This window comes from Neopelma chrysocephalum, unplaced genomic scaffold, assembly GCF_003984885.1.
Source record: "Neopelma chrysocephalum unplaced genomic scaffold, ASM398488v2 Primary Assembly neopelma1_24, whole genome shotgun sequence".
Classification (NCBI taxonomy): Eukaryota; Metazoa; Chordata; class Aves; order Passeriformes; family Pipridae; genus Neopelma; species Neopelma chrysocephalum.
The window spans coordinates 12,433,055-12,458,877 of NW_020897693.1; the positions used below are offsets into that span (position 1 = coordinate 12,433,055).

At 43.7% G+C, this 25,823-nt stretch overlaps 1 protein-coding gene across 1 annotated transcript; it reads right to left on the reverse strand.

Moving 5' to 3' along the window:
* Nucleotides 1-16,694: 16,694 nt before the first annotated feature.
* On the reverse strand, nucleotides 16,695-24,698 carry COMMD9 (COMM domain containing 9). The gene is made up of 6 exons (XM_027704035.1): nucleotides 24,586-24,698; nucleotides 24,369-24,494; nucleotides 23,784-23,923; nucleotides 23,020-23,054; nucleotides 20,694-20,797; nucleotides 16,695-19,870 (listed from the first exon to the last, which is right to left on the reverse strand). Exons 1-6 carry the CDS (start codon nucleotides 24,634-24,636, stop codon nucleotides 19,730-19,732), a joined length of 597 nt encoding a protein of 198 aa, XP_027559836.1. The 5' UTR covers nucleotides 24,637-24,698; the 3' UTR covers nucleotides 16,695-19,729.
* Nucleotides 24,699-25,823: the final 1,125 nt, after the last annotated feature.

Sequence of the window (25,823 nt, forward strand, 5' to 3'; positions counted from 1 at the left end):
CCAGATGGTTACTGCTGAGTTAATGGCCCAGTGAATAAACATATCACTGTGTGACCCTTCATGCTTCTAGTCTGCCTGATCTTCATTTTCCCCTTGCAGCCTACCCTCATCACCCAAAAATCAAACACAAGGCAATATAATCAAATGCAATGTGATAGTCTCCTTTTCCTTCTCTGGCAGGGCTTGTTTTTCATCCTGTACTACAGAACAAGGGGCCACGAACACATGAACCTGAATTCATGGCTCCCCCTCTGATTCAACAAGAAATTACTTTTTCCAAGATCAATGAGTTGCCATCATGTCCCAACAAGCTTGCACTCCCTGGTAGACACATGAAAAATGATCCTTTGTCTTTTGTGTGACACTGGCACTGTGGGTGACAAACGCTTGCCTCTTTATGCCCGTTTATGTTATGGCATTGTGCATCTTTCTAGATAAGCTGTGTGGCAGCTCCCTCGTTAATCAAACATTGCTGGCCTATGAACTGGAGGCCTAGAGCACTGTCTGCTAGATTTGACCCAACTGAATGCAGGATAGAAAGGGCTGATGGTTCTAGGAGGACTGGGATTATGTCCAGTAAAATCACATTTGTTTGCTGAGAGCTGTGCACTCAGATAAACAAGTGAACCCCTGGAGTATTAGCCTGATTATTTAGCAACCTCTCCTTGAACTGTATGGAGCATTTAATCTTCTTTAGTCTGCAAGTAAACCAGTGATTCTCAGTTAAGGTAAAAGTAAAGGGAAAATTATCGAGAAATTGTCACTGGGTGCTTTTAGGCAAGCTTCTGGAAAATGCCAAAGAACAGCACTTTATCATTTTCTAGTTGAAGAATATTAGTTCCAAGCTTTTAATTTTGGAATGTTGAATGACTTCTAAACACACCCTGCCCCCCAAGTGAGACTGCTAATTAAGCAAACAGATGTTGATTTGAACAGAGTTAAAGGATGTCATAAAGATGTGCTTTGAAATAGCCAGACAGAGCAAATTACACAGAAGACTATGGAAAAGAAAGTGATGGAAAACTGAGAGCAAACAACTACAGTTCACGTTGTTCACCAAATGGCCCAACATGGGAGTGGAAAGCTGTTTAATTATCTTCCATAATCTGATATTAATAAAACATTTTCTAACCAGAAAATGTTGGGCTGATCATTAAAGAATTGTAGTCCTGATCAAGCACGGGGGCCAGTCGCATGCGTCTGTCTGTGTCTGTGCATCTCACTGCTGTCTCCGGGGCTGTGCATGTCAGCAATGACATTTGTTTGCTTTCTATTTTAAGCAGTGCCTGGGAGAAAAATATAACTTTTTTTGTTTGCCTCTCTCCCAAACTAATGTAATTTGAAATGCTGTGCCAGGGAGTCTGGAAGGCCTGAGGCAAAAGTCGAAACTGTGACCTTCTGAATATTAAACTGTATCGTGGCAAGCTGAGCATTCCTCAGAAAGAGAAGGGGCTGGGAAGGATGACCCTTGGGCTGTCTGCTTCATCACTACCCTCTTTCTAGTCCCTCTGACCTGTCTCTGGACCCCTTGTGTTCCATGACAGCAAGCTGGCTGAGGCTGCTAGCTGGCCTTTCAGTGATACTTCCTCTCTGGGAATTGCTGGCTGCTTTACAAACACTATGACTAAGGCTTTATAAGCTACTGTGGGGGTACAGAATGACAAAACCAAATAATTCACTCATTTCAAGTCCAAAGTAGAAATAGGTAGTGGAATCTACCCCAAGATTGCAGGCTGAGGAGAAACCCTAAGCTGATTTTATTGCTGCTCTAACCAAAGACTTCTGCTGCTGCAGCAATAGAATGTCTCTGCTTTACACCTGTTTTCCCTGTCCTAGTTCATGGCAGCCTGCTTTGTTGGCCCCTGCCATGGCACTGGAAGCAGTTATCTAGATGTTGAGCACTTTGGGAAGTTACAAGTGATTCACTTAAACTAAGAGGAAGTCCCTTAGGGTGGGAAGAGGGGAGGTGACACCTTTGTTTTGGGCCCAGCTACCGAAGCTGGGAGAAAAGGAATGACTTTTAGAAGTACACTTAACTACAGAGTAACCCCCTGCCTCATCTGTACTGACTACATGGAGGTAATAAGCAAACCAATATCCAAGCCACACACATCTCCAAAGCTTTGGTTTTTTGGTGTCTGATGTTCTTGATACTTTAAACAAAAATTAATTGTGCTCTTCTGTTGGCCAAAGTCTCCATAGCAGCCTCATTAACACACAGCCAAATGTTTCTCTCTTCTGACTTGCTGAACTAGAAATCAGTTTTGTTTGCTTGGCTGGTGTTTTTTTGGTTTTGTTTTTTTTTTTCTGCTGTGAACAAAATGCTTCCTTGTTTCTGCTGTGCCTGGGATTGCACCCTGAAAGGAGAAGGACAGCAAAGCAGCCTTCAGTCTCTCCATAATCATCAAACAACAGTTTTGCAGTCTTTGAGTGTCATCTTGCACCTTTCCTTGCTGTATGGCAAGTTCTCTGTTTCCCTCCTGCTTCCTTCTGTCTGTTCATTAAAATTGTTATGATCACATCTCCCACAGCAGAAATAAGTAGGAGCTGTTGGTACCCTGATGGCCCAGCTTGCTGCTACTCCAAAACAACTGTGGCAGCTGCTCAGTCTCAGAGAGAAATTTTAGTGTCACTTAGTGCCTTGTACTAGGTTTAGTGAATAATAAATGTGTAACTTAATCAAAAGCAGATCCTCTCATGCAGACACACATCAGTTCTGTGTGCATGCAACCACTCCTGTCTCTCTGGAGAGAAATTGAAACATCCATCCGCCAGTCCTGCCTCAAAATCCTTGTGCAGGCTATTATGCAGTCCCTTACAGAGAACTAAAGCTTTTCAGCTTCTGTATGTAAGCTAGGAAGAAATTAAGATTGTGCTTTTACCTGGTGGACCTCATCAGCAGAGAGAGGTGAAACAGCCTGAGCACAGGGTTTGCTGTGTGAGGCAGGACAGGACCCCTGGATCTTGGCTTGCTCTTTCAACATCTGAGTTGTGTGCACTCGCTTCAGCTGAAAGGAATAATGATGGAGAGATCTTTGAAAGCATCTGAGGGATTTAGAAGTGCAGTATGTGTTTCAGACTGTAGCACTTCATGCATGTTCAATACACCACTGGCACAGCTCTCTGTTACATACATTGTCCACAATAGTTTTGAGGAAAAAAGGTGGATTATCAAGAACTGGGCGTAACTAAGTGTCTCATCAAAAACCTGATCAACACATGGTTGTTTTTCATTACATAGAATCAGCTTTTTGCTGATCTGGGCATCATAAGCTCAGTCCTGCTGACAGTGCCTTGAGAACTGCTTTTAGCAAAGGAAATGTCTCTGTCTTACCTCTCTCCTCTCTGCCTCTCAACTGCCTTGATGGCTGAGGCATCCCAGCAGCCATTCATTAGTTCTAGCTGTATGTTTGCTATGTTTTAGCAAGGAGCAGGGAGTCATCACAGTGATGTTTAAAACTTTGGAAGACTCTTGGGCCAGCATCTAGGGTCAAAACCTTAGATTAATTTCATTGAGGTTGGATTTGTACTTAGACTTTCCCAGAGGTTTCTATGCAATGCCACAACTTTTAAACCTCATTTTAGTTCACCTTGCTTAGACAAACTTTTCTGTCATCTTCCTGAAGAGCAAGGGCCTGATAGGACGTCTCCAGGATGGCTAGGACCTGCCAAGTTTTCAGGAGTGTTTCTTCATGACCTCTGATGGCATATGAGTCCCTGATCTGGATTGCAGGTGAGGAGCAACATCTGCAGCGCCCAGGAGGAGAGTGGGGAATAGAGATCGCAAACTTCTGCCGCCAAGATCACATCTCCATAGGGAAACTGGAGTTTACTTATCAAAGGTGGAAATGGTGCATTGGAGTGTAGCAGCTGGCTTAACTGGCAGAGCTGGTCTCCATGTGCAGTGGGACTGGGATGGTGGATGGGGTTCCTGCCAAGCCTCCTCAGTTAGTGTTGCCTTGTTCAAGAGAGTTTTGAGGGCAGGGAGGGGAGGAGGGAAGACCCTACCACTGCAGCTCCCCATTGTTTCCACCTGTGGAAATGACTCCTTTCTCAGGGGTAGTAATCACTCAGAGGATTTTAACAGGGCAGGAGGCAGGATGGGATGGAGAGGGCAGGATGGCAGCAGCTAAAATGAGACTCTTGCAAGGGGCAGGGGGAAGGCTCTGAATTGCTCTGAGCCTGCAGAAGAATGATGAGGTGTCAAGGTCTCAGGGCAAGGATTGCTCCCCAGGGTGACCTTGAGGAAATCAGTGTTTCAGTGCCCCCTCATTTCACAGGGCCCTCTCAAGCATCCTCAGGAGCTGCAAGAAGGGCATGAAAGGAGACTTCAATGGCTGAAGGAAGGGGACAGGGGATCCCTTGATCTCCCACCATCTGGGTGGGATGAGAAGCAATTGGCTGAAAGTTCACATCCAGTCTTGGACTGGGAAAATATCTTTGTAAAAAAGGCAGCAAGGGTTGGGCTTCAGGAAATGTCCTGTGTCAGCTGAGGGAAAGAGTCCTCAGAAGTGGCAGTGCACGTGCCTTTTGCCCAAGTCACTCCATCACCCACCTGCCAGAATTCCTGCAAGCTGTGCTGACCACTCCTTGTTTACTGACCCTGTCCTGGTGCTACACTTGCTGTGGAGTCTTCTCCAGGCATCAGTACTTAGGTTGCTATCTTGCTGTCCTTTCAAAATGTACCCTTATTTCACGTCTTTCAGCTTGTGGTGTGGACAAAAGAGCCTGCTCTCTAAAGAAGCTTTTCCTAGCTTTGAGCAGTTCCCAGCCTGACCTGGTGAGGTGTAGACAGCAGTTTGTATATGGGAGAAGTAATGCAGCCATGGTAAAGAGTTAGCCACTGGCCCTTGCAAAGTATTGTAATAAACTTTTGATGGAGAAAGGATAGGGAAGAAATCAAATGGTCTTAACATCAAAGGAGGAGAGAGAGGCCATTAACATGGTCAGATGCAGGAAATCTGGCAGGGGAGATGACCAGTACCAGAATTTGCACTGACATCCTCCTGCCCAGACCCTATCAATCTTGCTAGGGAATCTGACAGGCAAGAAAAGTCGAAGAGCAGCCGAGGGATTCTGAAATCAAAGGGCTTTGAAAGCTGGATCAGAGAATAGACCAGTTTTCCCATCTGCTTTGAATTTATCATTGCTAATGAGGAAGCAGCCTCTGGTCTGAGTGAAAAGGTTTGACCAGAGGGGTCACTTGATATATCCATCACGTAGGGTATCAAGGGACTCTCTCCAAGCTAACCCTTTCACTGTGTAGTACGTACAAATGAGCAATTCAGACTGAGATGGCACAAGGAGGGACAGAGCATGCCTTTTGGACTCCCAGATCAGAGGGTCCTGTTTATCTGTCTGTCTGGTGAGAGCTCTGGCAGGCAGAGGTGAAAATCCCAGCATCAGTCCATCCTGCTGATCGTGTCATAAGCAGGTGTGAGTCTTCTGCTTTCTTGCTGATTTGGCTGTGGTCAGTCTTCTTCTTGGAATCCAAGATCATGACTGAGCATCACTTTGCTCAGTAATGTATAACTAATTTATAAACAAAGCTGGAAGTGGTTGTGTCAAACGCATATTTACAACTAGGCCCCATGTACTGCTCAGGTCGGATGCTGTGTCTGTCAGCAGAAGTTACATAAGGGGACAGACCTCTATCCCCCAGCTTCCCGGTCAGGGTTCATAAGCAATGGGGACAGCACCACATTTGGATGAAGAAACAGATGGGAAAATAGGCTGATGAGACATAGAGGAGTGTTAGAATTAATTAGAGGCCTTTAGCAACCCATGAGAGTTTATCTTGAAATTGGTAGCCTCATTATTTAAGTACCAAATGCCAACTTTCCCATTCCAGATTCATAAAAACTTTTCTGTGTTTCCTGCCCTTCCCTGCCCTAAATGCTGATGCCATTATGTTTGATTTTCTAGGACTCCTTCTGATAATGCTGAAGGCTCAACAGCCAGAGATGAAAGCCATGGAACTCTGCTCGCTGAGGTGATGATCTCCAATTATCATTCAAGACTGCTGCCTGTCTGCATGGCAAGAGCTATAGACAAGGCTCACAGAGCTGCAAATCTTCAGAAAGAGGCAGAGTGTGCAAGAGGAAATGTTGGCATGTGAGCCACATCCCCAACTCACCACTGAAGAGATTGTCCAGGTAAGCCAAGGAGCCTCGGTTGCAACAGGGAGCTTGGTGGCTCACACTGCAAAATTACACTCCATCTCTTCTCTTTAGCACTGCAGAGCTCTGAGCCAAGTTGGCCATTGGAATAGACATTGGTTACAAAGGTAGGTTCAGGGGTTGAGTTCAGAAAACTTGCAGAGCATGTGAATGGATGCTTGACCGGGTCCATCTCCTGTGAATCCTTTTCTAGCTGTTGCATTGAGAGTATAGAAAGCTGGTAGAAAATAAACCCCCTTGCTTTCCAGCTGGTCCTCAGAGGTCAGAGGGGCTGGGTGCAGTTGGGTTTAATTTCTGATAATGACCAATTCAGCACTATAAGGCTGGTCACGTTCACTAAGATCCCAGATGCACAAATACTGTGGGTCACGCTAAAAGTCTGGTTGCAATCACAATCACAGATCCACGTATAATGCAGTTTACCAATGACACTGTAAGTCTGATTGAGTTCAAAAGAACTTTCATGAATACAGATTAGCAAATAGTGCAATTTATTGGAGCGGCAGGTTACAGCTTCTTGTGAGATTGTTAGTGATAAATTCACTAGACCTGCAAAATATAAATGTATGGTGCTATGTACAAGTGTTCCCATGTATACTCCAGTGCAGTCAGAGACACAAATCTTACCAAAGAGGTGTCACTGTTTTTTGAAGGAGAGAGGAGCAAGCCCATTAACTTGTCTGCAAGGTGAGGTCATATTCTCCTCCTCTGCCACTGAGGATTTCAAATACCATTTATACTTCTAGGAGAAGTGGAGGTGAGACTATAGCCAAAATATCCTGTTACTGCCATCATAAATGATGGTGGGGGACACAGGAGGGAGGCAGGCATGTTATATATAAATGAGGGATATCAAGAGTTACATAAAGAGACAGTACAAAGTGTGTGAGGTTTTGTGCAAGGGTAGAACAGAACCGTGACATGTTGGTGCATCAGTGTTGTTAGTGTCACTCTCTCTTTCACCGATTCCAGCAATTAGGGTCATCCAGCCAGCCTGATAACCTATCACCCCATCAGGAGGCCATCATGCCCACTGTCATGCTGAGATAATCCCTTCACCACATAATCTCACAACATATCTGATGGAAATCCCTTCACTATGGATCTCATGGCATATCTCATGGTTTTAGGCCTAGTTGCTGCACTGCAAAACACATTTAAGCCTTTCAACCACATTTAAAGCACAGGATAAGATGGATTAGCCCCATCCATTCAGAAGGGGATACAGTATGGCCTTAACTTGGCATTTGCAACCTGACCTGTCACGTCTGAACAAAGTGTAAGGTGAAAGGTGTTGACCTGCCTATGGCTGCAGTTAAAGTCAGTGCAGCTGTGTGTGCTCTCAGGCACTGGAAGCAGAAGGCACTGGTGAGTTAGGATGGCTCAGCTGACATGCAATAACATCTTTAAAGGTAGTGGGCTGTGTGCAGATGAACCCTGAGATTTGCATGAGCTTAAAACCATAAAATGCAATTACTCTCTAGGGATTCATTCGCAATCAGACTCAGTTTGTGATCAGATGAAGAAATGTGACAATGTCTCCACTGTGCCCTGTCATCTTTCTGCCCTTCTGGAAGACTGCCTTTCCTGAAATATTTCTACTTTAGCTGTCTCCTTGAATGTTAGGATATGTAGTTTTAGGGCAATCTGTCATCTGACTTCAGCACTGTTGCACAGAGTCTCTTAACAGCACTTCTGAGCCTTCTTTGGTGGATTGTGATTATGTGGCAGACATCAAATAAAAGAGGGTCTCTGGGTGGATGAAGGATGCTGCGGCCACTGGTTAATGTGATATTTAGGATTATGTTTTCAAGTAAAGTGTTGGGAGTTAAAAAGACAGTGAGTTTTCAAGGACATTTTATCTAGTGGGAGTGTTTAAGCCTGGAAATATACAGTGTTGATAACACAGCAGGATTAAAGCTTGCTGCATCAGATTCAGCACAAATTTGGTTGTCAGCTAGCAGCTACAGCACAAAGTCCTTAAGTAGCAGTTAATTCTCTTACTTGGAGGCCTTTCTGCTTGCTGCCTGCTAAATTCCAAATACTGGCTGACAATTGTCTGTTTAGAGCACTGTCTGTTCTCAAATCTCCCCTCCCAACTGCAACCTTCACTGCTGCTGTTCTCAGCCTGGCTCAATGAACAGCTGACTGAACTCGGCACTGAAATCAGCACAACCAAGTGCATTTACTACATACTCTAAACATGGCATGGCTTGGGGATCTAGCCTTTCAGGCTAGAATGAGAAGATATATTTTTAACACAAGCTGTTTTTTCAGCTGAATATAGGTATTGATCTTCTAAATCCAAGGTTTTGCTTAGTCTAACAAGAGTTAAGTTACCTAGCAATCAGGTAATGCGTGTTAAAATAAGTCTATGGTGTGGGTCACTCTCAGCCTGCCATTTCTCATCACTAGGATGACTGGTGAACATTTTCAGTCTCGTTGCTCTCAAGGAGCATAGTAAAACTGATCCTTTCCCTCCCTGCCTCATTCCCTCTCTCTTTATTTTTTTCCCCTGTAATGGTCCTAGCACCAAATAAAAAAGGTAAGCTGTATTCATTGGAGCAGTATCGATACTGTCACTGCCTTCCTAACAGCGCCTGACTGGATAGAGAGCCCTGTGCTGCCTGCAGTCAAGTCACAGATTAACAGCAGAGAGCCCCAGTCCTTTGTCCTTGCAGCAGACCTGCCCTTCAGAATGTGCTCCAAACTGGACAGGAAGGTGCTAACACAGCATGAAAAACAGCTGGGAGGGTAAGGAGGGAGAATCTGTAGAGGTGGGTTGGGTTTACTTTTGTTTTCAGAAGCACAGTAGGACTGTGTAGTCATACAAAGGCAGTGTATAATGACAGGGACTCCAGGGAGAAGTGATCTTTTTAGTGGTGGATTCAGAGGACTCCTGGTGGAGCACTCCTGATGGGTGCAAGGGGAGGAAGAGACGCAGAAGCACCAGTTAAGAGGCTGTTTAATAATTATAAAAGAACTTGTGACATTTTCTATATAAGTCAATGTAAATTAGATCTCAAGGGGATAGTAACAGATCCACAAACCTCTTGGTGGGCCAGCCCTAATAAAGGACAACACCTGAACATAACTAGTTCATTGCAGGCATTTCACTGTCAGGTGTCCAATGTCAGATGTCCAAACATCATCAATTCTATAATAAGAGTGAGTTAATAAGGCAATAATGGCAATGATGAAGTCCCTGGTTGATAAAAAAAAAAAAATCTGTATTTCTATATCACTTAGGATGGCTGAAAGTCCCTTTACTGTTCCCTGCATCTGCTTCATCTCAGGTTTATTTGAGTGATATATCATCACTCCACCCATGAGACATCCCTGATATCTGCAAGCTCTGCAGACCTCCTAAAGGTCTGCGAGGCTGTACTGCCTTCCAGGACATATTTGTTCTGTACCAAATCTTATAGTAAATGACTGGAAACCAGGCAACTCTGACAAAAAACCAAAACACCCTGGGCAAAAGGGACCTTAGCTATGAAAATGAAATTCATGTCAGCGAGTCAATCAGAATCTTCCAGGCTTGATTCATTTGGAAGTGCCTTCCTCACTCTGCATGCACATGCACATGTGCTCCACACAGCAGGGAATTTAAATACATGAAATTTATTTCTCATGCCCATTCATCTTCCCAGTCACAACTCTATGAAAGGAGAGGCAAGGCTAAGGGACAAGATCCTACTGGAGAGGTGGAGAAGGGAAGGGACCATATCCAGGGAAATCATCTGGGTAGTTGCCGATTTATTGGAATTGAGACAAAGCAAAGGGGGTTCTTCCTAAACAAACAGATGAACTGCTGTTTCATTGTGGTCTCCATTCACAGTTTCCTTGTGAAGCTTTTCATATGAATGAACTAGGAGGACACACTGTTAAAGTGGGTCAGGGAGAGGTGAAGAGTTGCAATCAGCTATAAACCCCAGCAGGACGTGATTCCTTTGAAGAGCATTGTTATAGTGCCTTAGGTGTTAGTTTAGCAATCAAACCCAGTTGTATTTTCAGAGCTGTGTGGTACTGTGCTCCTGAGGAACTTAAGAGAGAGATAAATTCTGCCAAATACTGTTTTCTTTTTAGGCAGCAGAAAATCATTTCAGCCTTCACTGTCATAGGGAACACAATACTCTGGTATTGTCACCTTTGTCTTGGCAATATGCTCAGTGAACTTGTAAGTTCCTTTACCTACACACTTCAAGAGGCTTAATGCCCAGTGGATCAGTTAATTATTCCATCACCTCCAAAATAGGCATAACCTGGTTTTTTACCTGCTAGGTAGAAGTCAGAAGTAAAGAGAGATGCTCAGAGTCACAGCAGAGACAAGCAGTTGGCTCAGAAGTCTGCATTTCCAGGCCTTACACTCACCCCCACCAAGGCTACCTACTTCAGTTTTACTGGGGTCCCAAAGGTGACATCAAAGCCTCCAGTTCTGCTGTTAAATACCAAACACAGTCGCACTATCCAGAGCTGGACATGCTGTGGAGCCTGGAGAGCTGCAGCTGCTCTCCTGGGCCCTCTATGTTTGTGCCGCCAAGGAGCTGGGAGAGGTTTGATTTCTTGTAAGGCATCCAGAGGTCTAAGCAAAACGGGGCTGTGGTCCAGAGTTGCACCAGCCCTGTGCTAGGTGATACTCCTTCCCCAGAACACTGCTCATGTAAATAAGCAGCCTGTACTTAAGAATGAATAGCATTAGGGACCAGGTTATTTATTTTGTATGCAGTGATCATCCCCAAAGATTTTTCCTCCTTCTCTAGGGAAATACTAATTAATTGAATTTCATCACCTGAAAGTCAAGTTCATTTTGTTACTAGCAGGCTAGTACGTAGCTGTCTTCATCATTTCAACTACGGCATTAGGACAGTCTGTGTAATCTATCTAATTTTTTTTAAATTTTGGTACTTTTCATTTATTATTGAATATTTTAAATAGTATGGTGTTCTTTCACTGCCAGAGTGCAGTCTGCTCTGGAGTGGAGAATGACAGAGTGTATGATACAGAATGATTAAAGAAAATGGAAATGTAGAGGAAGAAGAAATTTTAACCAAAAATGCCACAACAATGACTTCTCTTGGAGGAAATTGTACTGAGATCTCTTCTGACACTGCAATTGGATGGGCTCAGAGGGAGTCTTATCAGAAATATATCAGAAGTATCTGAAGTTCCAAAGAAAGTACTTCACACCTCTGAAAGTTGGACCATTTTTCTATAAGCTGTCACTGGTGACACAATCTACCCATTAAACTGCATAGATCAGCCTTACTTATCTAGGAAAAGATAAGACCACTGCTGTATCAAGTAACTAGAAATCTGATCCTGAAATAACTAAAATATTTTGGTGATGCATGACAACCAAGGGACAGGATCCATATAGTTACTGATGAGGGTACCGTGGCAGAGTTGGTCTCCTACATGGGGCTGTGAAGACAAGGTCTCTGCCTCAGAGAATGTGCAGTCTAGAGAGGTGGTGTGCAAACTATAAGACGGAATGAAGGTGCACCTTCATTAGATTTCTTGCTTAGCTATTTTAGTTAATTTTTTTAAAGCACAGGAAAGGTTTTTATTTTTTTCTTGCCTAAGGACAAGGCAAAAATGTGTCCAGCTTTTATTTCATTTAAAGGGTCTTTGCTTTATTGAGAACTATGTTACCACACCCACAAGGGAGCTTTGAACATGTCTATTTCAGTGCCTTTAATATTAGCCAGAACTTCTAAGACAGCACCAAAGGGAAAAATGAGGTCACTGGAAAGCAATGGCTAGAAATTGTAAATAAGATTCCTTATAGGGCTTATGTGGGAGATGAGAGTGATAGTGATGTTTGAAGTTTACCATCTGTGCCCAGGAAAAGGAAAACATCCTGATACACAGATGGCCAAGTACACTTTCATGCTGTTCTTTTCAGAGAGGAAAAAAAAGTAGTCTCTAAATGCAGTTCTCATAACTTTGAGTTATGCAGTGCACTCAAGTCATGCTTTTGTGTTTTTTTGATTTCACTCTGATCTTCTGTTTATTTATTTGTCATCAGATACAAAAGCATAGCAGTTGTCTCTTGACATCCACTTCAAACTTTCTAGACTTTCTGTCATTCTGGTTTAGTAGAACATGGAATAATACTGACTGATACTAGTGGATTGAAAAAAAAGAACATTCAAAAGTAATGGTCATGTCTCTGCAGAGGCATAAAAAATGAGATAAACACAGAAACAGGCTTGGGAATGAGGCCCCAGTGCCTAAATGCCACCAAGCACTAAGGAACCAAAATACTTCGAACAGTGTGTAACTTACTAATTCTGGTCATAAATCTTCTGTGAACTTTATACAGCCCTGCCACTGTGTGGAGTAGAGACACAGCTTAGGGAGCCTTGCTGACCTGTATAGGGCTTTGTTTGGAAGCGAAGATGCCATTTGTCTCAAGACTTAGTGATATAGAATGGGGGTTTGAACACCCCTGGACCTACGTCCCTGATACAGCAGTAAAGAGGTCAGCATTTCCAGTCAGGCCTGTCAGTGCAAGGCCAGGCATTGGTACACTGCAGTCTTTTCATCCAGGTTTCTTATCACTTCTTCACAGCACAGTGTGGAATGACAAAGCAAACTTCATATTTTTTTTCTTTCTTTTTCTCTTTTTTTTTTGGTAGGAAGCTGAAAAACCCATTACAAGGTCCAGATTTTCTGTATAAAGTTTCTCCTGCATCTTATTTGCATGGCTGAGTTATAGCCCTCTAAATTACAAACAAAAGCACTGGCCAACTCTAGCTAACAGCTTTAATGGATGCTATTATATTTCTGCTGCTAGTTGGCACTCAACCTTCACTATCTCATCAGCATAAAGGGATGCTGTCAACTTGACAAATTGTGTCTTCCTTAGAGGGGGGAAAAAAACGCCATACCTACTTTTGTTCCAAACCAGGCTTTACAAGAACAGTAACTAGAAGAGAGTAAGGATGCAAATGCAGTGCTATTTAACTGCCTCTGTTCAGTGTGTTTACTTGGCATATTTGACAGCACTTTGTGGTGTGTCAGTGTTGCTAGTGTGCATTAGCACTTCCCCTCCCAGGCTGGCAAGATGATGCCTCCTGGGAGGTGGGGGTGCAGAGGGGTCAGGGAGGAGAGGGAATGCTTTCATCCCAAGCCTTGTTTTAACAGCAGCAGCAAAAGTGAGTGAAAAAGCAACAAGAGAATTTGCATATACATTGCACAGGATGCCATTATGCTTAGTGCACTGTTTTAAATTGATTTCTAACATGCTTGGGAAAGAAGGAACTCTCCCTCACCCCATCTTACTTCCTTCTCCAGAGGTGATTTTTACAGTGTCCTGCTCACTGCTGTTTAAAGACAAACCTATGCACAATTTACATTGTCTGAGATAGACTGGTTTGGAAACATTCCAAACTGTCAGCACCCCTTTAAACACAATATTGTTCTTTCCCTTGTTTTCCCTTCTGGGTGCCAAAGATGTCCCCAGAGGACATTGCATCTAACCTGGCAAAAAAAAAAAAAAAAGGGAAGAGTTCCTACTTCTTTGTGATTAAAATGACTGGCACACTGCAGAAAACTGTCTGCTACTTCCATCTCTGCCAGCTTTGCCTAAAATGTGCTGAGCTGCCTCAGCCCACAAATACGTGAGCAGTTAAGAGACTTTTTGCTAACCAGTAAATAATATTGCCCTTCTGTTTTGGTTCTGTTTGGACTATGGTGGACACTCGTTTGCTCCCAGATTCTTAGGAGGACAGCTCAGACTACTGGTTCCTGGCAAGAAACTGGGGAGGGAATAGAAATGGGAGACCAAGCTCGCCATCTCCTGGGGAAAAGGAATTTACACCTTCAGAAATGTTTCTTTTATTTCATTCCTTCCTTTCATTCTCACTGTTCTTTCATTCACACGTGCTGCAGCGTGTTGGCAGGAGATGATCAGGTGCTGTTCTGTGCCGAGGCATGCCGAGCCGGGCAGATCCGGGCCGGGCAGAGCCCTTCTCCATCCCTTTTTATCTCTCCTCCATCATCATCCTTCTCCCAGCTCTGCTGGGTTTTCAGGACCTTGGGGAAGAGTTTGGGTCTGGTTTTGCAGAGGGGGTGAGAGGAGCCCCAGGATGCCCCAAACCAGTGAAGTTTTAAAAGCAGATTTACAAAGCAAACTTAGTTGCTATCACTGCCTCTCCTTCCACGATGTCTCTTAAATCTGCTTGAGAAAGTTTTAAAATAAAACATGCTGTGTTAAAAAAATAATCCTAAATGTGAGTGGAGTCTGTCCCAGTTTAGCAATCTGGAAATATTCAGCTAACTGTTTAACTTATACCAAATTCTCTCAAAGACAGTGACATCTAGGCTTGAGTGTTTTAGCAAACTAGGATAATGCTGAATCTAAGCTAATTTTTTTTTCTCTATGGAGGATTATGCTGGATATTTGGAAAAGGTTCTTCCCCCAGAGGGTGGTTGAGCACTGAAACAGGCTCCCAAGGGAGGTGGCAGCACCAAGCCTGACAGAGCTCAAGGAGCATTTGGACAACATTCTCAGGCACATGGTGGGATTGTTGGGCTATCCTGTGCAGGGCCAGGAGCTGGGCTCCATCCTTGTGAGTCTCTTCCAACTTGAGATATTCTTGTTGGCTTGCCATGCCAGCTCTGACCCTGCTGTGGTCCCTCTTCTTCCTGTGACACTCAGTAAAACATGACAGTGAATTATGTCACAGGGTGGGTACACAGTGCTGGTATTTTTGTCATACACTTCACATGTACTTCAGCAGCAGCAACGTCGATGACAAGACTCATAGGCATTAATAACTCCAGAAATGAGGTTTATAGAGTGTTGAACAGCAACAGTCAGGTTCTTATGCGATTAAAAGGGCAAGGACCATTTGGCCACTGCCACATATGTCCTGTGTTCAGGGACATTATAAAGCATATAGCAGATGATCTAATTACTGTCTAGTCACAGTAAGACACCTTAGTTTTCACAGATATTTATATGTCACTTCAAAAACTGATCCTTACAGTGAGGCTTCTAAGAATATCTACAAATTTTTGGGTGTAACTAAAAAATTCAGGACTTTTTGCACATTCTCATCAGCCTTGTTACAAAAGTGTCCCTGCTGTAGTTTGTGAGGTTTAATTCACTGGTGTTTGTAGCGCAGCTGCAGTGCCTTCAAACTGGGGCCAGATGATGTGAACCATGAGAGCCGATGAAAACACTGGGCAGGATTGCCAAATACCGAAGGTGGGTAAACCAAGGTCTTGCACTGTAATGCTACAAGGTTGTGTTAGTGCAGTGATATTCCTGACTTGGTTATTGGAAAGTGGTAAACCAACTGGAGACTAAATTACATACCGTTAACCAAGTCACACCTTGGAAAAGTCAGTTATTCAATAAGCAAGGCCCAAATGTCACCTCTTACATTAAAAGCAGAGCGAAAAATCAGCAACTACCTGCACAACATCTCCATAGGGGGAAAGTATATGATGGTGTACTACTGTGTCATGGAGTAAAGCTTCTGACAAAGGGGTCAAAACACTGGAAAAGGGTCTGGGGAGGTGGGATTCCTCAGCTGCAAGTGCTGCCACTCTACAGCTTAGTGAGGTGATTTGATATGATAATGGCCAGTCTTCGCGAACGAAGATTTTGGGAAAGGTCTTTTACCTTTCCAGCCTGCGCAATGGATTTTTTAGGTGAGACACAGCCTGCGCTGAACTGAGCCCACCCTTTAATCCTAAGGTTCATCTGCCGGGGCCAAGCAAGATTGGACAATGGCAGTGAGGTCCTCAGGACGTAGGTTTGTTTAGAGTGACCTTCTCATAGATGGATGGCCTCACAGGGCTAACGGGCTCCATCTGCCCGGGGGACCGAGGAATCGAACTGGGGTCGCAGCAGTCAGAGTCCTGCATGCTAACCACTAGGCCACCAGAGGTGATTTAAGGGGTACATAAAAAGGACTGCTGAATTTATTAAACTGTCTACTTTTGTAGGGGCTATTATGACTCAGAACAAGTAGCTATAAAGCAGCTGAAGAAATTACACCACTAGGTATGTCATTCCTAGTACCTGAGTAACTAGTTCCTAGTACCTAGTAACTGAGATTAAGGTGGACTGTTGTGATTTTTAAGAGAGTTCATTTAAAAAGAGACCTATCCCAGATTTGTTACCAAAAAAAGCCTTTTTCAATCCTGACCTGGGCAAGTGGTTCAATCTATACTGTTAAATAAACTCTGTTATGTTCAGTGAAAATCAGATACCAAAAAAATGGAAACTAACATTTTTAACTGAGGTCAAAACAATTCTAAACCATATTACTAGTAACGAAATACCTTGATTTAAGTTAAATAGTAAGACCTCAGGTATAAACAAAAACTTTGTACAGATGGTAGTTTTGGAAAAGCTTGAATATGTAATTTTCACATATTAAACCCAAAACTTAAATACAGAGTAGTTATTATATCTTTACCAAACCATCATGAGTCTTGTCCTCTACTGTTTTTAAATCCATGTTTAAAGATCATTAACTGAAGTCAAAGCTAGAAATCTTAAAGCGTTTTATTCTGAAGTTTTTCTTGCTCTCAATCACGTCTATACAATTTTTAGTCTGAACACCCTAAAGTACACATTTTCTTACAATAAAAGGAAGCAGTTTGTATTGTTTTGAATAAAACCAAGTAAGCTTTAATATTTTTAATGCTTTTTTAAACAGTCAGATCCAATATAATGTCTGAATTGTGAAATTACAACTTGAATTTAACTTGCATACTTACGCTTTACAAATAAATGTATCATTGTTTTGGTTCCTGTAACTGAATTATCACTTGATAACAGTGTACATATTTTCCATTTCTCAAATACTGAAATAAGGATGGAGTTTTTAAGCTCCACTTCACCATGAAGGCTTGTGGTTTCCTGGAAGAAGTAAATTCAGGTGATTTGCATACTATGACAGTTTGTTCTTTAGTAATGTCCTTGGACAATTCTTCTCCACAAAGGAAGACTTGTGGTGGTGACCCCGTTCAAGAGATGCAAACTGTAGAGTAAAGAATGGCCACTACGATTCTGAAAGGCACAGTATGTAGAGCTTACTAGGCTTAGCCACTGAAAGTGGAGAGGGATTTCACTGCTTCATAAGTATGAGGGAAAAATGGAAAGGTAAGAAAGAAGTAAACAAAAGAGGACAGTGTTGGCACAATAACAAGCTGATAACAGAGAAGAGATGAGTACATTTAGGCTAGCCCTACCAAACAGCAGCAATATGTGGAGGGAGGATGAAAATCTAACTGATTTTAAAAAAGCAGCACACATATTGTTCTCTGTGTAGCAGTCCCCATAAATGGACTTTAATGTGAAGTACTCCTGCTGGCTGGGTAATAAGAGTCCTACTCAGCCTCTCTTGTTTTATATACCTTTTTCTGAGCAGTCTCAGCTTTTCTGGCTAAGGAGATAAGAGCCAACAATAAAATACCTAACAATTTAGGCAAAGATTGAAGGCAAGCTGTCACAGCGTCCTAAATCTTGCACTAGAAAATACCAGCACCTTATTTCAGAATGACTTGAGATACACCCCTTGAAGCCATGTTTGTCATGTCTCTGATCCAGTGGGCACACCCCTTTATTATGGTTCAACAAGCAACTTTTAGCTACATGCAGATAGCTCCACTCCAACACAGGAAAAGCTTTCTCAGTTTTAAGTCTTTCTTTTCTTTACAACTATTCTATAGTTGTATAATGGTTTTACATGAGAACTCTATGCAACTATCAGTTCTTCATTCCATTAGACCCTACATTTTGGCTATAACTTTAGTATTTACCTCAAGGACTTCCTCTGCGTATGAACTTCCTCAGCTCCTCTAACACTACAGTATTTCATCCTGCATCACCTGCATCAATCATCCTCCTCGGTGATTCTTACCTTCTAAAACAGTACTATATAAACTATTTGAGATTTTTTTAAGGCTAGGCTGCAGAGGCAACAAAACTTCCTCAAACTGAAGTAGTCTGTTAAAGATGTTTTTCACAGCTTGAATCTTACAGAACATATTCTTAAACATCCATCTTTTCCTTTCAGGTTTCCCTATTATACATGAAATATACCAGTTTGCCTTGACATCACACTACGCTTTATAATCTTTGCTCAAAGTAGACATTAACAAGTGACTTGTCATACAGCTGATCCAGATGCACGAGCTGCACTAAATCATTATCTTTTAAAGGCACAGGATTCATTTACACTTATACTCTAAGCCTGCACTCTGTGGGGATGCATAAAATTAATTAACAAAGTTCTTGTAGTTTATGCACACTTCTTAAATGATTTCATGTTTCCAAACACAACAGACAATGTTTTGTGTCTTGAAGGAGAGCCAAATGTTACATGACAGGTGGGACTTTGCCATAAACAAAGCATTTGGATCCAGACTTCTAGTTTGCAGCATTAGAGAAGGCCATCAAAAAGAAGAGTCTGAATTTTGTTGATTTTCTGCACTTAACTCCTCCACACTCTCAATGCACATATATTTATAAACTTCTAGGTCAGGGTCATCACCTTTACTATTGCACAGAGCTAGTGCCCATGGAAAAAGGTGCCCTGAAACTGTATTATAATGAAGAGAAGACAGTAGAACATGAATCAATCTGAACAGGAAACAAAAGATCCTTCTTCAGCAAGAAACATGCACATCCATTAAACCAGCCTAGAAACTTGGCACCATCACAAAGAGGCTGAGGTAACCCAGGACATCTCTTCCAGAAAAGGATTCACAAAATCAATTAGCATTTCATTCTTTAATTAAATGGAGATTTACACCAACAACAGAACACTTTGGAGAAGTATAGGCACATATTACCACAGAAGGGTTTCCTACAGTACAGACAACAGCCTTCAGTTCTTTACTTTCCCAGTCTGGTTTTTGTGCAGGAAAGGAAAGCCCAGAGTCCAATAAACCCCAACATGAATTATGTGAACTCCTTTTTTTCTTGTCAAACACAAGGAGGAAATTAGTTCCTGCTAAAGATGTTCAGACTAGTCATTTTGCAAATGGTGCTATGCAGCTGATCAGAAGGGAATGTGCATAATTGCCCTGTTTCAAAGCATTGTCCTGTAATAACAATCTGCCTCATAGCTGTGCTTCATTGAGAGAGAGAGTGCTACATCTAGCATGCACCTAGTACATGCACATTCCAGAGAGAAGCACCCTCTTTTTCTAATGCTGGAAGGCAGCCCATTAACCAGCTTGAGCCTTTTAGATTCTCATTTCAGGGCAAAGGGATAGCACTTGTTTCACTGGCTGCAGCTATTTGCTCTTTCCAGCTACGATCCTTGTGATTAAGCCCAGCTCTGAATGGTGAACAGCTTTTGTTCAACAATACATTAGGAAAGCACTTTTTGGTATCAGACCAAATGAATATTTGAGTGTTAGCTTTCAAAAGCTATCTCTTTAATTCAGTAAAGAAACTTCTTCATTTTTGTTTGTTAAAACAAGACGATGTGTTACACCAGACTGCAACATACGAGAGCTGTAGGTAGAGAATACTTCCCTTCCTTGCTGCTGGAATCTGTGACATTGAGTATTCATTTGTTTGCAACGGCAGAAAGTTGGTCCCGAATCCTTCCTAGACCTTCTAACATAGTGTCCAGGGTTTCTTTACTCAGTTCCACAGTCAGTGCAGAAACAACAGGATTATTTCCACATAAGGCAGCATCTTCCTGAATCTTAAAATAGGAATGCAGACATTAGTTGTATTAAAAATTCATTCACGTGTTTTTCCAGTACCACTACGAAAGTCAGTGTTTAATAGGCAGATTAAGAAAAATGCTTTAAATGTGGAATCCAGCTCCATCCTCAAGGACCACAGCATATTTTCTAAGCTATGTGCCCCACTAGTGAAGTGCACTCCCACTAACAGAGCACAAGTGAGCATCTACCGCCATGAGTATTGGGAAATTTTGAAGAGACTTGCGGCAGGAAGCCACATCTGTATCAAAAGCATCTTAGCAGATACCACATAGGATACTTAACCCCACCCCACACACAGAAATTAGATTTTTTTCCTCATCCTCTGAAACCCACTCATCCCACTTTTACTGGTTGGGGGGAGCCAAAGCTCTGCAGAACATAAGCAATAAGTTTAGGTATACTCCCCAAATAATAGATGTGGCTAGTAAAGGAAGTTATTAGTGATCTAAAGTAATTTCCCAGCTAATGAAGTCAGCTAAACATGCTGATGAGTGTTTAGAATTAAAGGACAATGACTTCATAATTTATTTTCTCTTTTTCTGTAGAGAACCATGGTGATTGGGAACAAATATGCTGAATTCTGCATCCTCATGCACAGAAAATTCTCCCTTGAAAAAAAAAGTTTCCATCAGAGGCCTCATTCCCAGGCTCTGTGGCATTTCAAATATCATCTCCAAGTCTAACTGCCCACCAGGCAAAAGGCAAGCACCAGATGCCTGTCTGAACTGGTTTGCACTACCACTGGCAAGGCAGGTGTCAGACTTGATTATTTTGGTCCTTCAGAGCCACTGACATTACCTTTAATTGAAGCAGGCAAGTAGGGACTGCCATTCTTATAATGCTGTCTGAAGATGTCTTGATGTCCACCCTCCAGTCCATGTCGACCAGCCGAGGCAGGGAGACTGAGGGATTAAACAAATGGGTCTGTTAGGCCCAGCAGCACATGATTAAACCAGATCCTGGAGCCTGTGACCATGTGGACCACGTACATGCTGCTCCACTTCTGGCTCCAGGAATTGTACAACTTTAGTGCTACTACATTGCTTCACATCATTTTTAATCTGAAATAAGCCAGTCTCTGAAGGCCTTCTCATGACATTGGAAGGACAAAAGGGGTTCTCCCATCATTACATGCAACAATAGCACAGTGCAAGACAAGCATAGGTCAATTCACAAAGCAGCTGGGAGAAGGAGAGCAGTAAGATGCCCTCTCTACATCTTCATCCCCTGCCTTGCTGCCTGCAACACTCAACAAGTGTTTCATCAGGAATTTCTCTGGGACCTGCATGCTTACTGCTCTGCTCTGAAAATGGTAAGAAAGCACATAGGAAAGCTCTCAAAATCCAGCAGTATAAAACATGCTATTTCAAGTTACCCAGCCTGTGAACCAAAGCATCCTGCAGTACAGCAAATGTACTGGTAAACTGCAATTTTCACGTGTCCTGCCAATTCGTTACAAATATTTTAAATGTCATTCTAATTACATGCAGCCTAACAGAAACCATTTAACAGTCTGCTGTAATACTGACACCAGTAGCTCAGGGCTGGAGACCTCATGGGCCCTCCCAGGGAAATGAGGACAGGTCTATCTTGGCTGCTAAGGAAAGAGCTGTCTCAGTAGGCAATTGCAGCCTGTCTGGATTCTGCCTATCATAAGGTGCCTAATTTCCTCCCCAGGGGTTGATTGCTAGCATTCCTACTGACTCCAGAGGCTCAGGTTGCTTCCTAACTGTGCTTTATTGCCCAACAGAATTTTTTCTCCCTCCTCCTGCTGCTTCCCTGTGCAGACCTTCAGGGGGCAGTGCACAACTGGCTGCCATGCTCCTGCTTTTGGAACACATTCCAGTTCACATCCAGGGCCAGCACTTGGCAGCATTTGCAACAACATAAAATGCATCTGTTTAGCCTTGTATGTTAATTTGCGAAGATTGATTGCTGGTGGCTTGGGAGGGGCAGGAAACCATTCACTTTTTTATGTTAACACAGATCAGTCTGTTGGAATGCCTGCCTTGGTCCCTATGTAATGTATGTCAGATATTTCATGAACACTATACTAAAATAATCCATCAATTCCTGGAAGACAATCTCATTTCAACAGTGTTAAATATTCATCTAATGAACACAAAGACATGAGGATCTGAGCAGAGCTCCTGGGTGGTGCTCTAAGAGCCACACAGCCAGCCTTGCTTCTGGGTCGTGAAGGCATAGCCAGTGTGTTATGCTGGTGTGTCATGCTTGCTCTCATCTCCTCCAAAACATGGTAGCATTAAGGATACAGGAGAAAGCATTATCTGCCTTGGTAACACTGTTTAGTGTAAGCAACTAGTGTATTAGCATTAGGCAATAGTTTCTTACCTCTCCCACTAGAACTTTGAGGGACAATGTATTTCCAGGTCTTCCAATACTGTTTAGCTGTTGGACATTACCTCCTCTGCAGGCAAAGGAAAGGCTAAAGAGGATCCATGCAGACCTTGGAGTACTCTGTTATATATCAGCTCTCAGTTATAAGCCTCTAAGTGCTATGGTTGTAAAGAAAACCTCTTGGGGAGAAAACCAAGTGTTGTAGCTGCACAGAACACCTAATTGGGATGTAACTCGTTGGCCATGTTGCTATTGTTAAAGTTGGCATTTCTTAATTACATCACTGTTTAGAAAGGTGAAGAAAAAGCAGGTACAAATATATGCAGTGCACCTACTGATGCATGGAAATGAAAGAATGCACAGGATTGACTAGTATGCAAGGATAAGGTATTCCCTAGTATATACATATCCTTTACAGTGCAGTTATTGCATACAAACATCCCTTAACGACCTGAATGGGGAAGCCAGAGTGCTTCAGTTTCAAAAGTTTTGCAAATAATTGCTATACGCTGCACCCTGCTAGGCAGCCACAGACTGAGCTTTAAATGGAACTGCTTGAGAGCTAGAAACAATTTAGCACAGCCGCACAGATCTGCATACAAGCTTGTTGGCTTCTGCTAAACTCTGCGATGCCACAATCTTACAGCTCCATCTAAGCCCTATGGTGATAACCCCGTGCTACATTACCATGCACTGTTCTATACTCTAAGCTCAAATGACCTCAGGAAACATCAATTCCATCAAGATGTGAACTACTACTTACTCTGACTTGCTTGTGCTTCATTCCTCCAAGCAGAGCTGTGAAAAAGTGGAGAAAAACAGTATCAACAGTGTTTTGAGAAAAAAAAAGAAAAAAGGTAGGGCAAGCACTTAGTGTGGCTTATCCCTGACAGAAGGGTCACCAGCGGTAAGCAGGGGACAGAGACTGACTACCCTACTGAGTGCCAGGAAAAGGCTGTCACTGGTGGGTAATGGTAGGCAAACTGGTGACCAACTATTGGTTCTTCTGGAAGTGCAGCTCACTTATGGCATGTACGTTTCTCCTTGGTTTTATCAAAGCAATAGGCTCCCAAGCACTGAGTTGTACAAGGATGCAGATTTGCCCTCCTCTGCCACCATCTCACACCTGAGGTGTAACACACCTCCACACCTGAGCCTAGGTGGCAAGTAGAGAGGCACCTGGATACTACCTGGATTTTCTAGTGCTGAAATCTAGCCCTCTAAGCTTTATTGTCATCTGTAGCATTTTGCCACCACATAGGTGAGTTGTTAGGATAACAGGGCCTTTCCATGACAGGAATGAGGCCCATGTCAATTTCAAAATTCATGGGAAAACCCTTTGTGCTCATGGCTGTGTTTGCCATATTTCATTCAACTCTACTCATCCCAACCTGTGTGATTATGCCTAAGGGACATGCAAAATTCACAGAAACAAGCCTTTGCATGTTGCCAAATACCCACATATCAAACCACATGCAAAGCCTTTAACTCTTCAGCTGAAAGGAAATGGCAGTGGGTAGCACTCACATATTCTCCAAGATTATCTTAGTCAAAAGGTTTTTCAGATTTTGGTGGAAGTTTTCTGGGAAAAGAGAGAGGATATCTTCTGCCCTCGTCAAGCCCCGGTACACGACATGCCTGGTGAGGTTGTGCAAAGCAGATACCAGCTGTCAGAAAGGAAGAGGAGAAAGGGCTCTGCTGGGTTGAAAACCATCACATACAGCACGGGACAGACCTTCAGCAGCCAGGAGGGACACAGCTTCTGCTGCGAGACCGACACCGCCAGGGCCTCGGTCATCCAAGCACGGCTTGGCAGCCTTAGCAGGAAGGGAGCCGAGGTCCCCGCTGCCCTCTGGTTCGCAGCCTCAGCCAGTTCCCTTCCGCCTCCCTGTGCGGCCCCTCGGGACCGTGCCCCGGGCCGAGGGACGCTGTTACCGAGCTCTTCCCGCTACAGCAGCGGCCGCAGTCCCGCGGAGCCCGCACCTTCCCGAGAGCTGGGCCACCCCTGCGGGCCCTTCCTGGCGCCTTCCCCCTTAGCCCCGCTCCCGGCGGCTCTGCCTGCCTGCCTCCCTCCCTCCCGCCGGGGCCCGCGGCTGCCCCGCCCGGCCCTACCTGCTCCGCTTCCTCGGGGCCGGCGGCGAGCCCGGGGCAAGCGCGCTGGGCCAGCGGGCCGAGCGCGGCGGGCGGGCTGGAGAAGCACTCCTGGCACAGCTGCCGCACGGCGTCCTTGGACGGCGCCTGGCGGGGAGCAAAGCGTGGGCGCTCAGCCGCGGCAGCCCCCGTGGCCGGGCCGGGCGCCCCGTCCCCCCGCAGCCCGGGGCCCGCTCACCTTCAGCAGGCTCTGCAGCGCCGCGAACTCCACATCCCGCAGCGCCGCCATGTTGGCGGCTCAAGTGAGCCGCGCCCCGCCCGCCGCCATCGCGGCGCCGTCAGCGGGGAGGGGCCGGGCCGGCAGCGCGGCGGGACCCGGGGGCGGGTGTGGGGCGTCGGGGACCGGGGCGATCGCTAAACATTTGGCCTTGCTCCCTCCGGTCTGCTCCTGTTTCTTACTGTCAGTGCAGATCTTTACGTTGGATGTAGAATTTAACTGTAAACGTGCTATTTCCAGCCAACGGGAACTGAAGGCAAAGGATTTTTCATGACACTGCTGCAGTGATACGGACCATTGTCTTAGCAACCTGCATCTTTCACTTTGTAAAGAATTAAAATAAGCCCTCTTTCTGAGAAAGTCTTCTCTTTGTCTGTTCCAGCAGATCTGGTCCCAGGGCATCGGTAATTTACGATCTTTCCCCATCTCCGCCTCTGTCACAGCATCCCCATTCTCATTTCCATCTGCCTAGGTTTGTTACACGGTACGAAACACAAACATATAAATGCTTCTTGCATTGGGCTCCCCAAGCTTGGCAGGGAAAAGGGCTTACTCAGAGCAACTGATTCCCTGCTACACGTTGGGATAGACAAGAAGGTGAAGGGAAGAATGGTGAGATCCTAATTTTTCATTTCCAAAATGAAATGTTTGCAGTTAGTGGGCTAAAAAATAGCATTCCAAAGGAAAAAAAACACATGGGGTAGTGGTTAGAGGTTGAGGTTTATGAGCTAGGAAACTTGAATCATGTTCTCTTTACCCTACTTCAGTTTTCAGATGAATCAAGGTAGGTCATTTTTGTAGTGAGTGACAGAAGGTAATAGTACTCACTGTATAATATAACGTCCTGCATTAATAAATGTGGGCATTTATTAACCACAACAGTAAGCTTAGAGGTTTTGAAAGGATAAACAGAATGAAGGCACTGTGAAAAAACATTGTTACAATATGAGCAAATATGCCTAAAGGAAATGTGGATTGCTCACAGGATATCACTTACTATTGTAATTGTATTATTGACCTCTTATAATCTGCCTGCTTGTCTCTTTCCCAAACCAATAAAACTGGCATTTTCTATAGTGAGAGGTAAGCAGAATTTTTCTAAACATTAAAACTTCTGAAATGCTATATCTAACTGAGGAAAAGGAACACTCATATTTTTCAGAGCTTTTCTAAAGCAATGACTTTACAAAACTTTACTA